At 38.9% G+C, this 13,767-nt stretch overlaps 1 protein-coding gene across 1 annotated transcript in view; it reads right to left on the bottom strand.

Annotated features, from left to right (window-relative positions):
- The window catches only part of LOC113139979 (contactin-associated protein-like 4), a 74,770-nt gene that overhangs the window by 36,108 nt on the left and 24,895 nt on the right, over positions 1–13,767 (bottom strand). The window contains exons 5-10 of the mRNA XM_026323652.1: positions 12,765–12,912; positions 11,382–11,585; positions 3,511–3,686; positions 2,833–2,979; positions 1,187–1,454; positions 838–987 (exon numbers count right to left, since the gene is read on the bottom strand). Of these exons, the coding sequence (XP_026179437.1) occupies positions 838–987; positions 1,187–1,454; positions 2,833–2,979; positions 3,511–3,686; positions 11,382–11,585; positions 12,765–12,912 (1,093 nt within the window). The remainder of the gene's footprint in view (positions 1–837; positions 988–1,186; positions 1,455–2,832; positions 2,980–3,510; positions 3,687–11,381; positions 11,586–12,764; positions 12,913–13,767) is intronic.

Below are 13,767 nucleotides of genomic sequence, written 5' to 3' on the forward strand. Positions count from 1 at the left end.
GGATGAGTAGATGAGTAACTGTTTGTTGTCACTTTGAATCTTAGGAGCTCAATGGATGATGGTAAAGTTTCTGACAGTTGTCATAGCACTTGAGTTGCATCTGCAATTCTGTCTTCATTCTACTGCAGGGGTTAAAAATCACTGCGATCGTTAAAGTATTCAAACAAAAAGTTTTTTTTTTAATAATATGATGACTCAACTGGTAGCACTAAGTCACCCTGCATTTATAAGCAGTATATAATCATGTAGTAAAATGGATTATAGCATACTATCATGTAGCTGTAAAGAGATGTTTAATATAGCTGTCAAAAGGGAAGGGTCTTCTTAGGAAAAGTTGAAATGTAAGGTAATTGGAGAGAGAGGAATAAACTGAGCAAAGAAGGGCTGAAAAACAAGGAAAGAGGAGGGGAAAACGAATGAGAGAATCCATTTTAAGCGGGGAAACATCAAAGAAAAAGAGAGGAGGAGGAGATTGTCTAGTAGAGCAACAGAGAAGAGATGGGAGTGGTGTGGAAGAAACTAAGCAGCTTTATGACTTCATCCCTCTCTGGGTGGCACTAAACCTCCGAAGGAGATCTGGAGATAATAATTATTACCTGAGTACCTCCATGAATTTTAACCAGACCTAAATGTCCATGTCAGCATTTTTTGCACTCCTCACAGCAAAAGCCTGAGGCATCACTTATAATATTTGACAACAGGAGAGACTGTTAGTTGAAGAAACACACCTTGTAGTAACTGTCTTCAACTGTAACTAGAAAGCCAGGAAACATATTTTTAACTACTAACAAAAAGGGGAAAAAATAGAAAGAATACACATGATGTAAGTCCTCTTACCACCGAAGAAGAGTTGACTATCTGTGGTTAGAGGAAGTGGGATGCTGGTGTGAGCTGTGGCGCCTTCATTTTTGTCCACTGTGATGCTCAGATGATCGTGTCTGGAGGTCATCTCCACAGAATGCCACTGACCGTCGTTCAGGCCAGAGCCTACAGCAACAACAACAAACACACATTAACATACACTCTATAGAAATATTTTCAATTAGTTTTGATTATCATATTTAATGTGACATAGCTATGAGAGCATGTTTCAGCATTTCCATTATTCAACTGAAAAATGAAATCAGTAAATTCACAGATTTTGTCCAAATTGACAGAGGTTGTGCAAGATTATGGTTGGACCTACCTGCACTGAGTTCCAGTGTGGCTTTTCCTCCCTTACTGATCTGTAGGCGGAGTCTGGCTTCACTTAGGTATAACCAGACTGTGCTGTCCAGCTGAGGGAGGTCAAAGGTTAAGAGAAGTCCTGCCTTGTTCCACGTCCTGAACTGCAGGGCTACAGAAACAACCCCTGATGACCACGACATCAGTCCTGGCAACTGTAGGAAGCTCTGGGAGTCAGTAAACGTCACGGCGACTAAGACTGGCTCAGCACAGGAAAAGGTCACATTGCCCTAAGTGAGAGAGAGATAGAGAGAGATAGAGAGAGATAGAGATAGAGAAACGATTATAAAACAAAAAGTCCAACATGAATATGCATTAGTTGCAGAGGCTGACTCAGTCTGACTTGATGTCACAGAGGTCTCATCAGCAGCTCTCTGGAAAAGGACACCTGTATTACCATACTGATATTACATGAGGAGCTAAGATGAGCTAAGAAAAATCCTGAAGCATCAGGGTCACACCTGTTTTACATTCACTTTCCTCATTGGTCTCACATTTCTGGATCCCAGCAATGGCAAAAAAACAAAAAACAAACTAATTGTTTTTAGAGGTCCAAAGCATGAATTAGCATGAATTCAATTTGCATACGACATTTTGAAAACAAAATTAACTGCTGGCAAAACTACTATCACTGCAGGAAATTAAATACACCTGTGGTATGGTATTAGGCATTCAGTGAGGTCTCTAATATAACACAGTGTGAGTTACTTATTAATTCCCATTGTCAACATAAAATTCATTAGAAAACCCATTTCTGTGGTGATTAACATGCATCAAAACTGCTATTTTCTGTATTTCCTTTGTGCTTATATGTTTTTTTTCTTACTTCTTACTTCTCACTTTTCATTCTCTACTTCTTTTCCACCCTGAATTAATTTTTCTTCTTCTCTAGTTTTTTGCTTTGGGCTTTCTAACTCCAAATTGTGTAAGTGATGACACTGGTGACAATAATGAAGGAGATTATGATGACACTAATGACGATGAGGCTAATAATGGATGTGAAAATAAAGAGGATGATGATGATGCAGCAGATGACGGAAATAATGACAACAATAATAATCATGGCAGTGACCATTAGCATAATAAGGCATTGATGCAGAAAAGCGATCAGGAGGTGAGAGCATGAGCACAAACATTCTGAATTGAAGAAACTTGATTAAGTTGTTGTAGTTTCTCATTGTGATTTCAGTGCTGATAACCATCACTAAAACTGATTATCTATAGGACAACCATTCTGTAATTCATTTCCAACATGATCAAGTAAGAATGTTTGTCTGTTCAAAACTGACAGAAGGGCTACTGTTACTTAAGTCGCAGAAAAATTGAATGATGGTTACAGTAGGAATGTGTCTTACCACATGGTGCATCACACACTAATGCATATGGGGCTGTGCAGCCACAGACCAGTCAGACAGCCCATGGTAATCATAGTGTTTTTGTATATGACGTCTTTTTATGCATACAGTTTTATGCCTTTGACATTTTATCAATTAACAAGACCAAAGGTGGTTACATGATAAAAGGTTACAAGGGTTTGGATGATTAAGAGGACAGGAAAAATGTATTTAAACACAATTGGTCCTTGACACAGACTAACAGACAACTTACCTTCATAGTAACCTGGGGGTTATTGTTTTTAGCCAGCTCTATCAGGTTGAGGTTGTTATAAAACAAGTTTTCCAGACAACCGTGGAAGTTTCTGTTGGACAGGATGGGTTTCTGCAGCCCGTGGCTCTGGACAGCTCCCAGACTTAGCTGCACAGAAAAGCAACACGTCATTATATACATACATATAAAACAAACAAACAAAAATAAGTATAAGTCAGGTGTCAAAAAGTGCTATAAGAATGTATATCTTTATCATTCACTGCAATGGTGAAAAAAATATCAAAACATCCAAGTGTGTATCTATGGCTAAACACACAACCTTGTCCTGCTTGTTAGTGTGTCAGTTTTCTATTTCTTTATTAGTCAAAAATGAGACTGGCTGTGTTGAACCAATGATGGGTTTATTTATCAGTAAGTACCTCAATAATAAGTCAGTGTTGAGAGCCATGACTGAGCCAATTGGTAAAACACAACAGGAAAATTTAGACTATGCTTGTGGTTGAGAGAAACAAATTATCCTGCAGGTTGGGTTTAATCATTTCTATGGATCTCTATGGATGTTTTGAAGCGTTTGTCAACATGAAAACTGGACAATCAGAAGTCATATTCCATTAAGGACAAGTCTATTACATTTAATTGTCACCTTTCAGGGGGGGACTAACACCTAAAGGACATTACCTGCTGAATGTCCCAGTGGCTGAGCTCGGCTGGTATGTGAATTTGCCGAGTGCTTTTGTCTACGGTGAGGTTGAGGTGCGTGCTGAGTCGCTCCAACTTTACGTGGTGCCAGTGCTGGTCATCAAGCAGACTGCCCAGAGAAACAAGCAGCTGTCCACCAGATGATGAACTCACACCTGCGACATGGACAGGGAGGGCGAGGAAAAGAAGAAAATGGAGTTATGTTGTTATGATGGTGTATTTTCTAGTAGAGCAATGGCTGCAGCTAATGGTGAAGCCTTTGTATGGGCACCTTGTGCTGAGAAACCTCCTCACACATCCTGTTTGTCCTCCTGCATACTGAATTTTTACCAAGGCCAAACATGCTTGAAGAAATCAGTGTAAAAGGCCTCTTACTTCTGGCAACAGGAAAAGCTAAAAAAAAATTCATGTTTGATTTTTCAAAACAAAAAGAGTCATGGCTGCTTCATCTTTATTTCAAACAGGGAGCAGGTTCCTGATGTCACCCTCATTAAAGAACACAAGTCTGCATGCTGGAAGGGAGGAGGACCAAGCAAGATAAAAATCATGATACTGCAAAATGATAGGATGTAATTAATGGAAGCCTCGACAACAGCAGGTCCACATTTGTGGATCCATTGCTGCATTTCTTAATATGTCAGGACACTGGGGTTTCTGCTGACAGAAGGAGCCACAACAGAAGGTGAGAGGTACATTCTCTCATTAATTACAACGGAAATCTTCCTATAGAAAAAATATATCAGCATTTTTGGAAGTTGCATTTATTACCTGGGTGTTAAATGTGCATTGAAACAATATTTTATTTGAGTTCTTATTAATAGTTTGAAGTGAGTGTGAGTCTGAGTTTGGCAGCCTAAAATTAGAATATGACACTGGGCCAGTGACAAAAAGATGTTGTGCTGCATTGATTTTGATCCTTTTTGTTTGAAACTGTCTATTGTGAATCCAACAGTTTTGCAGCAGTCAATGGTAAATTGCTGGATTTTATCAAAATGTGGCTTGCTTACACTTAATTTTCTGTGCCTGAGGGAAGATGTGTTACCTCTAAGTCATCCAACACTGTAAACAAAAAAACTGTTTTAACAATTCTGATTTTGTGCAAATTACACAATAATATGCATGTTAATTAGTGTGCTCTTCAGGTTCTGATAATAAGAGGAAACAGCTAGTGCAAAATTTAAAAATCCACCTACCACGTCCTAGCTCAGAGATGAGGGTGGTGTTTATAATATTACACAATTCCTTTAATGATTGGACAGTTAAATGAGATGACACATTTGGTTACAGCTTGAATAAGTGGAAACAAAAACAGAAAAGATTAATGCAAAACAAGAGGCAAGCAGTTAGAGAAACACTTAGTTTTCATTCATGAAACACCTTCTCTGTTCTTTCTTACTCTGTCAGTCTTTATTTTCCTCATTAGTCCTCTCAGTGGCTGCATACAAGCAAGAAATTTGTGAGATGGCATTTTCATTCTGAGAGAGCCCCGACTTGACGCTGCCTTTATTGTCCAACTGAAAGAAACACATCTGTGTTACACTGCAATAACTGCTTGATTTACCCAGACAGACTGGACTGATATTGAACATTCTTGTTTTTAAGCTGAGGAGTCTATGCTGAACACTAGTTTCCACTTACTGTTCCAGAAAGCTCCTTGAGGCATTATCACCTAATCATATTCTGTCTGCTATTCCATTATGACTCTTCACTCAAACTCGAAATCTGTTTATGAAATACCACAATGACAGGTCTTATCAGGAGACAGAGTGTTAAAACTGTTTAGGCATTTCAGCATCACTTGGTGCCAATATTGAAATACAGCTTGAGTCTAAAAATAACATACATTCTCTTAACCAATTCTCAGATTTAGTCACAGTAGTGAATTAAGTTCAAAGGTGTTCAAGGCCCAAATGTAACTGCCATCTCAGACTCTCTCTGTCTTTGCCCCACTTTTATTCAAAATCAATAAATGTTGATCAAAACCATGTTGACAAATCATAAACAGATATCAACTGAAACAGACATAAAACAGCCATAAACAGCAGTCATATAAAGGATAGAACTAAACAGCTGGTTACTGATAAAACTCAATTACATGGAAGAAGACAAAGATAACTATGTTAGCAGCCATGTGAGGATTTGAACTAAATTTAAAATGTCAGCAGGTCAGTGTGTTCTGGGTGTTGAAGGTCCAACTCAGCAAAACATGAGATTTAACTGATGAGTACCTGCTCTTTACTTGGCTGAGAGTAAGAGGCAAAGAATCCTAAATGTCCATCCATACATTACCTATACTATTTATCCTGTGGATCGCTAGGTCTGTAACAGTGATGCCACATAAAGACAGATAACCATTCACACCTACAGGCAATTTAGAGTCTCCAATAAACCTGACCTGCATGTGTTTGGACTGTGGGAGGAAGCTGGAGTATCCAGAGAAAAGTGATGTGATATGCCCATTAAAAGGTCCTGTAGGTCAGGACTAGAGAGAATGGTGACACCTGTTATGTGGCCCAGCAGATTCATGATGGAGCCCAGTGAAAGGCCAAAATATCATTTAATGGGAATTCTCACCCCCCGTTTGGCACATTTAACTGAGCTACTTAATGCTGGCCCAGATAATGGCACTGACTATGACTGTCTGCCAAATATATTTGTCAAGGAATTTCACAGAAAAATAAAAATGTTAAATTCACAGTATTGCCAGATAAAAGGTCAGGTAAGTCAGTGGGGCTCATCCTCTGGGAACCAGGAATGTTTACAACAAAGGGACAATAACTGCCACAGATCTGTGGAAAAATGTTCTGCTATTATTTATAGATGATTCTTTTCAGCTGCTCTTTGCTGGAGTTTTTTTTCTGTAGCTTCAGCTTTAAAATTCTCTAAAGGTGTTAATAGCCCAATGATGCTCTTGTACCACTTCCCATCTCTATGAAGTCTCACAAATCTGGTTTCTTAATTGTTCACACTGGCCCCTAACCAAACACAACCACGTCAAATTTGAGAAAGCTGATCCTTGTATAACCATGGTATTATCTATCCATCCATCACAGGGATCTGCTGGAGCCTAACCATGCTATTATCTGTAACTGGAAATCACAGCTGCAATCATTTGTTATATTGAGGTTGCACTCTAAAGCCTGGATTTGTAATGTTTGTTGTATACTGTATGTTTGGAGCTTATCTTATTGTTCTGAGATACAAACTGTATCGTTGCTTTACAGAAAGAATTAGCAGTAAGCGACCTATTTTACTCCAGGGAGAGCTGTTAGAGTCCCATGGCTATCTGAAAGCTGCTGACTGAAACTCTTATGAGACTGTTTACAACAGAAACTCCTAGAGGATCACTGTAAATCACTGAGGACTAAGTGGAAGGGAGTAAGCTAATGCAGCAGTAATCACCACAATTCATAGTCTTCTGTTTTTCCTGCCAACTGGCACATGCTGCTCTGTGTGATTAGTGAAAGTCTTTGTGATGAAGCTGATGTTGTGATAGTGTAAAATCTGAAATATTCTGTGCATCACAGTACCAAAGCAGTGCCAAAAAGAAAGCAGCAACAGTGTGCTCTTAGTGCAAATACAGACAAACGACATGCAGCTTGCCCTGCTTGTGTCTCTGATGCTGTCCTAATTTACTCAGCAATACTTTACACCAATCGTCAAGAGTGAACTGGACACAGTAGCCCTGAGTGTATATTACAGCTTTGCGGTGACAGTTCAGAATTAAACTGAATAATGAAGCAGTGGGCTACATTACAGCAAAGTGACATTTTGATAAATGTAAATCAGAGAGCAAATGAGATGGTTTTGGATAGTGGACATAAATCTTAATGAGCCAGCCAATTTATTCTAACTGCTTGGAAAGACACAGGCAGATAGAGTGGGTACAACTGTCTCACGGATGTATTTATTTGTGTGTTGGCCTGTCTGCCTGTCTGCTTACAGCGTATTAGTCTGTCTTTGTTTTCAATCAGTCATTAACTTATGCTCATGGCTTTTTTTGACTAAAGAAAATTCACTTCTGCTGTGGCTGAGTGTATTAGCTCTACATACCCCGACACTCAGTGTTAGCCATGTGTGGCGCCTGTGTCTGACCCAGCTTGTGTCACTCATGATGCCGCATGCATCACTGTTAAAGAGAGGGCTGAGACTGACACGATCAGGTTGCATAGTGGGAGTGTTTTTCTCTTGAGCCAACAGCTGATGTGGAAGATCCTGTTGTGGCTCAGGGTGGATGCCCCAAGCTACTGATCTAAATTACATTGTCTGCAGACTATGAGTGAGCGGAGGGCTGTGTGAAAGAGAGGAAGAAAGACAAAGAGCATGCAATTGAAAAAGGCAAATAATTGCGTCTGAAAAGAAAAATCTAGCAGGGGCAAAACTGGGGCGACATATGAGAAAGACTGTGATAAATGACAATAAAGAGAGAGTAAAATAGAAATGGCATAAGAGAACAGGAAGAGAAGCAGCCAGGCAGCCAATGAGGAAGCAGAGAACCAGAGAACGAAGCATGCTGTCCTAAGGCTGAGGGTGTTTTCCAGAATTAGCTGTATTGCTGAACTACCATAGCTCAATCTAATCACTACTCCATTACAACAATGAAGAGTGTTTATTTTCATTCTTGGCTACCCAGAGTTCTTTGAGCACATTGTTAGCTATCAGTTTGGGTCTAGTAGGGAGTTGTAACAGGTGTCAGTCTGGGAACTGATGTCAAACTGATAGCTTTTGCAGATGACACCTCTCTGTTGCTGACAGACCATAGACAATACCTCCTGGGAATTAATATTCTTCCACCTCTCCTCTCCTGCAGGGAACTGGACAATATTCTGACAAGACAGGAGTGAAGGAAGCAAGGAGAAGTACAAACAAATGATAGGAAAAGAAAGAAAGGAAAGAGAAATTCAAACCAAATTCCATCACATGAAAAAATATCTGCATGAATGCAACGATCACATAGTGAAGACACCTTCTCCCAACATCACTGTAATGCTACAAAATGCAAATTTTCAGTCCAGATCATCTAAAAGTATGTAAAGGTGATTAATGTAGGCAGTTAATGGAGAAAGTGCATGCATCTATCCCCAGAGAGTGAGCAAAGTGGAATTCAACAGGGAATAACATGAAACTAACACCCAGAAATGATGCCGTACTCCCCTCCCACCCCCCATGCCCCCCACAACACCATTAAGACATCATGCCAAAACATCTGTGACGGATTTTATTTTCTTGCCACCGCAGCAGTAAAAACTTCAGTCTGCACAATAATGAGGGTCATATAATTTCATTTTTCCTCATGTTCCAAAATTCAGTTGAGCATTACTCACCTCAGAATTACTCCTGTGTGTAATTTCATGTCTCTGTGCTCTTGTGTGGTAACAAACTGTCACATGTAGTGACAGAAAGGTGCTTTTGCAACATCAGCAAAATGATTCCATTGTAGTATACAATATTTACTACACCCCTGGTCAATGTCACCAAAATAATAAGTCAATGAAAACCCCTGTTGATCTAATAGAATTCAGCTTTTAGCCAAAGCCCAAGAAGAATGAAAACAAAAAATGCTTAACTGATAAAACTAGAATCAAATGTTAACATTTAAGAACCATCTGTAACCACGCTCTTAGTTTTTTAATATAAAAATTTTAATATGCCTGTCAGATTCAGTCCTGCTGGCTGTGGATGATACCACAGATCCAAGGAGAGATGTTTTGTCTTTTCAGCTGTTCAGGGGTTTTGTTGCTCTAACTGGAGTTTTAAAATAAAAGGTGATAGATTGAAGTCAGTGGACATACTTGGCCAATTCTTCCAAAGCTCTTGTTTTTTTGTGTGTGTTTTAGATCAGTATAATAATGGAAAATCCCTCTCCTGCCAAGCTTCTTCAGACTGGATGTCATCTTTTTTTTCAGTATTAGGATTGCATTTATATGCAGTTAATATATAAATGTCATCTCCCCTTTTGCACTCATGCAGCTCAATATTAGCACACAAAGTCAGAAGCACTTACCCGTCTGTTTTCAACGCAAGCTTACATGAACAGCAAATATGCATTGCATCATTATATCGAGGACGGCCACTCTTCCTATACCTATACCTGCAACTGGTTCGACGTCTGTTTTGTAATCTATAGATGCTCTAACAACCTCTTCCATCTTTATAAGGTCTCACAGTCTGGTTTCTTGTTCAAGCAGCTTCCTACCATGTGGAGTCCTGTTGTGTTAGAAAACAGAAATCCATAGTGGTTTTTTATAACCTTGTTCAGATGACTAAATAGGATCAAATATGCAACGCCTCAACTTAAAAACATAATTTGTAAGATGGAACAATGTTACTCTATACTCAGGTCAGGACTTTAATGATAGTCACACATTTTAGCCTGGTAAGAAATGTCACAGAAGCTTAGTGCTAACGTGAAATTACAGTATGTTTCAATGGTGAAATGTACCACATTCCTAAGTTTGCTCAAAGTTTGCTTAATTTTGCTAGACATATGGACATATGGATAAGCAAATAATTTTCCTGAATTTCCTCAAAACTGGATTAGTGGTATTTCAGAAATCATATCTGACAAACAGGTAAACAAAGCAGCAGATGGATAGAGACCGACTTGAAGCAAAAATGCGTGGAATATCAAATTCCCAATGTAAAGATGGGATGGTGGAGGCTCTGGAGCATGAGTGAGTGCATAATAACAGTTTAGGCATTTAGTTGACATTTACTCAGAGCACTGAATGGACAAAGCTGAGCTGCAGAGTTTGCCAACAAATTTGTCAGAACAAACTTTCAAAATACTTTGAATAATAGAATTAAAATATCCAGAGTTTCTGCTGCCCTACAGTGGATTTTAATCCTGATCCTCAGGAAGTCAACTATTGCTGATTTTGGTCCTACCAACAGCTTAAATATATGTAAACTGGTCCTTAATTATAAAGCCCAATATGTCGAGAGTAAAACCGAGCAGGATTTGAAGTTTAACATATCACAAGCTCAAATCAAAACCTCATTCACACAAGAATCATCATTACCACCATGTTGACTGGATGAAGATCCATACACATAATAACTGCACCAAACTGGAACATGTCAGAGAAATGTCTTCTGCAATATTTGAGTAGGAAAGAGCACCATGGTTATGATACAGGCCAGTACATTGTTACGTGTGTAACAATTTCATTCATTTCTTAAAATGGTATATTTTAGCAGGTTTAAACATTTAACATGTTTTCTATGTTTTATTATGAATAAAATATGGGTTTGTGAGATTTGTAAATCATTGCATTCTGTGTTTATGTAGATTTTACACTGCGTCCCAGCTTTTTGTAATTGGGGTTGTATATACTGAGATCTGAGTTACACTACTGGATATCTGAACTTCATTTGCAAAATATTTGCTCATTTCTCTTGTACAGCTAAGGTACTGTAATGTGTATATGGCATTACACACAACTTTTGAATGTCATCTCTGTAATGCCCTTTAGTTTATATTTTATTCTATTGCATTTGGTCTCTTTAAACTTTTTATTTAGGTAGGGAGGTTTCACTGAGAATCCAATATACTTTTTTGGGAATACCCTGACATAGACACATTCAACATTGTCCAATAAATCCACAATCTGATCTGACAGTCACTGAGCAGCTCCACTGGAGCAGACGGGGTTGAGGGCCCTGCCTATTGAGCGCTGTTGCTCTTGTTTCCCTTGTCCGGAACAGCAATAAACATAAACATCTTTAGACCGACATTTACAGGATTTCGTGCCTCTTAGCATGTCTCTGTGCTGCTGTAACACATGAATTTATCCTCAAAGGTCTTCAAAGTCATAACTTGACAATATATTTTAACAGTAACTTTGTACCTTGCTGATGGTAGAGCAGCAGCCGTCCCTTCTCCAACACCAGAGTTAGGCTGTGATCTCTCTGTTTCTCTGCATGCAGTAACGTCCCAGAATTCTTCAAGGTTTTAAACTTCAAAGAGATGATCTCTGTCGCTGTCCAAACGGGCCTCACAACCAGTCTGTAGACCAGACTGCTGCTGCCATCAAAATTTGCCACTTCTGAAGCTGCAGAACAACACAGAGCAGGAGGAAATGACAGAGATGTACTTATCTCTTCAATATCCATAATAATTGATATTTCACCACATTTATTAATTTACATTCAATTCTTTGCAGACAAATGTAATGAAAACCTATACAACATGCTGTAAGCTTAATTTTCTGAGCTGAAACAAACATGTATCAATACATCCTGTCTGCCACACAGCCATGAGCAAAGACTCCAAATCAATAGACCTTTTGCAACTTTTGTACCATTTTTCCAAAGCTCACACACCATGTTATTAAGTTTGCTGTGTGAATTGGTCTCTATCTATGTAGCCAGTAGCATACTGGAGCTCCATGCCATGTATCGTCTATAACACAGCTACATTTATTGCTGTGGTCTAAAATGTCAAACTTATGTGCATTTTATTTATGTGCTGAATTACATGTGGTGAAAGTTTCTATTGCTTCTGTTCTTATTATAATGAGACATTGTGGTTGCTGTGCACCACAGCCCACGTTTTCTGGTGTATGACAATATTTCTATTGTTGAAGAGTATTGACTTTTGTGATTACAATGTCTCTCTGTGAACAAATATTTTCTACTGAACTAATGTACAAACACTACAGTAAAACCACATAGTCTGGTTTCTGCTAATGACTGCACTGCAGCAACCGCAGACCTCTAAAAGATGAGGGAGAGTAATTACATTTTATTGTTCCAAGTGCAGAATTCATGTGAGGCTAAATGCTAAAAATGTGTTATCAGTATCATCAGTTTCCCTCACTGTTCCAAATGAAAAGCGATACTGAGCTTTGTTAAGTGAGTATTTTGTGTGTGTGTTTAGCAAAAAAGACAACTGATATAGCTTTTGACAGTGTAATACATTGTATTATCTCAAACTTTAGAACTTATTTTCTAAAAACCTATTTCACAAAGGACACTTACCATTTCAATTTCACACAAACAACACCCTCTCAGAGCTGAAAACACCAGTCAGAACACATCCAGACAAGATGACGGGAAACAGTTTTGATGTGTAATTTAGAATAACTTGAGCTCATTTAACCAGTAGTCAGTAAATACCCAAATGTTCTAAAATGTATTTACACCCTCATTTCAGGACACATTTTATAGTTTTCAAAGGATTAGCATGAGCAAAAATTGATAATGTAGTCAAATACAGGGCCTAAACTCACTATATCTACATCCATATATTTCCAGTCTGAGTCCAATCTTCCCAGTGGGGTTCCAATCCAGAGGAATCAGGCGGAGGTAGCGCGCAATCACCGGCTGTTCAAGTTTGTAATGGACCACAGTGTCTGCATTACTGTTACCTGGAAAAGCCTGAAACAACAAAACAAGTAATTCTTTTTTATACAACGATGCTCATGATGCTCATGACCGTTTACTGAGGAAATGTATAAGTTATCCCAGAGGCTAAAAGTATCAATCTTCCATCTCTTGACAAAAGGTATGATATATAGATAGAGTAAAATTACGTTTGTGAAAAAAACAATCTTTAAAAGAAAGATATCCACTAGTTCTTGTTAAAAGTTACAGGATTTTAGTAAGAAAAGTGGAAAAATTATCCCTAAGCTCCCTGATCCTTAGATAATCTTTCTGCATTTTCAACTTTGTACTTTGAGCACACAGAGGGCATTGATCCTAACTGCTGATAATGTCTCCCCCTCTCTGTCCTCTTCGCCAAGTGATCAATAACTCTTGGACCTATTCTGTCTCCATACCAAGTCTTTCCTGAAAGACTAATGGTTTCCATTTCCCTAATCATCTGCCTGTGGGAATTTAGTATGATTCTTTTGACAAGTAAATGACACAGAGTTACACTTGCATTAACATCTGTAAGGAGAGAAAAACATAACAAGCTGCATTTGTGGCTTTGTGTGCATGTGCTTTCCTTGAGCATGTCCTCCCTACTTAAGTGTGTCACATTGCCTGGGCATGTGTGTGTGGGCATGTGTGTGTGGGCATGTGTGTGTTCGCTGAGTGTGTACTGATGTGATTGAAATTGGTTTCCCTGGCACTGCATAATTGTGATCTCAGTGCCGTCTTCAGTGCTTTGAAGGGCTGAGCCGGCTGGGCAGCGGAGCGTTAAGCTCAACAAATGACTCTGTTTCCTGCTGAGGAGGCTGCAGAGAGCAGCATCTCATTTACTTGCCTGAGCATCTTTTGAAATATGAG

Source organism: Mastacembelus armatus, chromosome 4, assembly GCF_900324485.2.
Source record: "Mastacembelus armatus chromosome 4, fMasArm1.2, whole genome shotgun sequence".
Classification (NCBI taxonomy): Eukaryota; Metazoa; Chordata; class Actinopteri; order Synbranchiformes; family Mastacembelidae; genus Mastacembelus; species Mastacembelus armatus.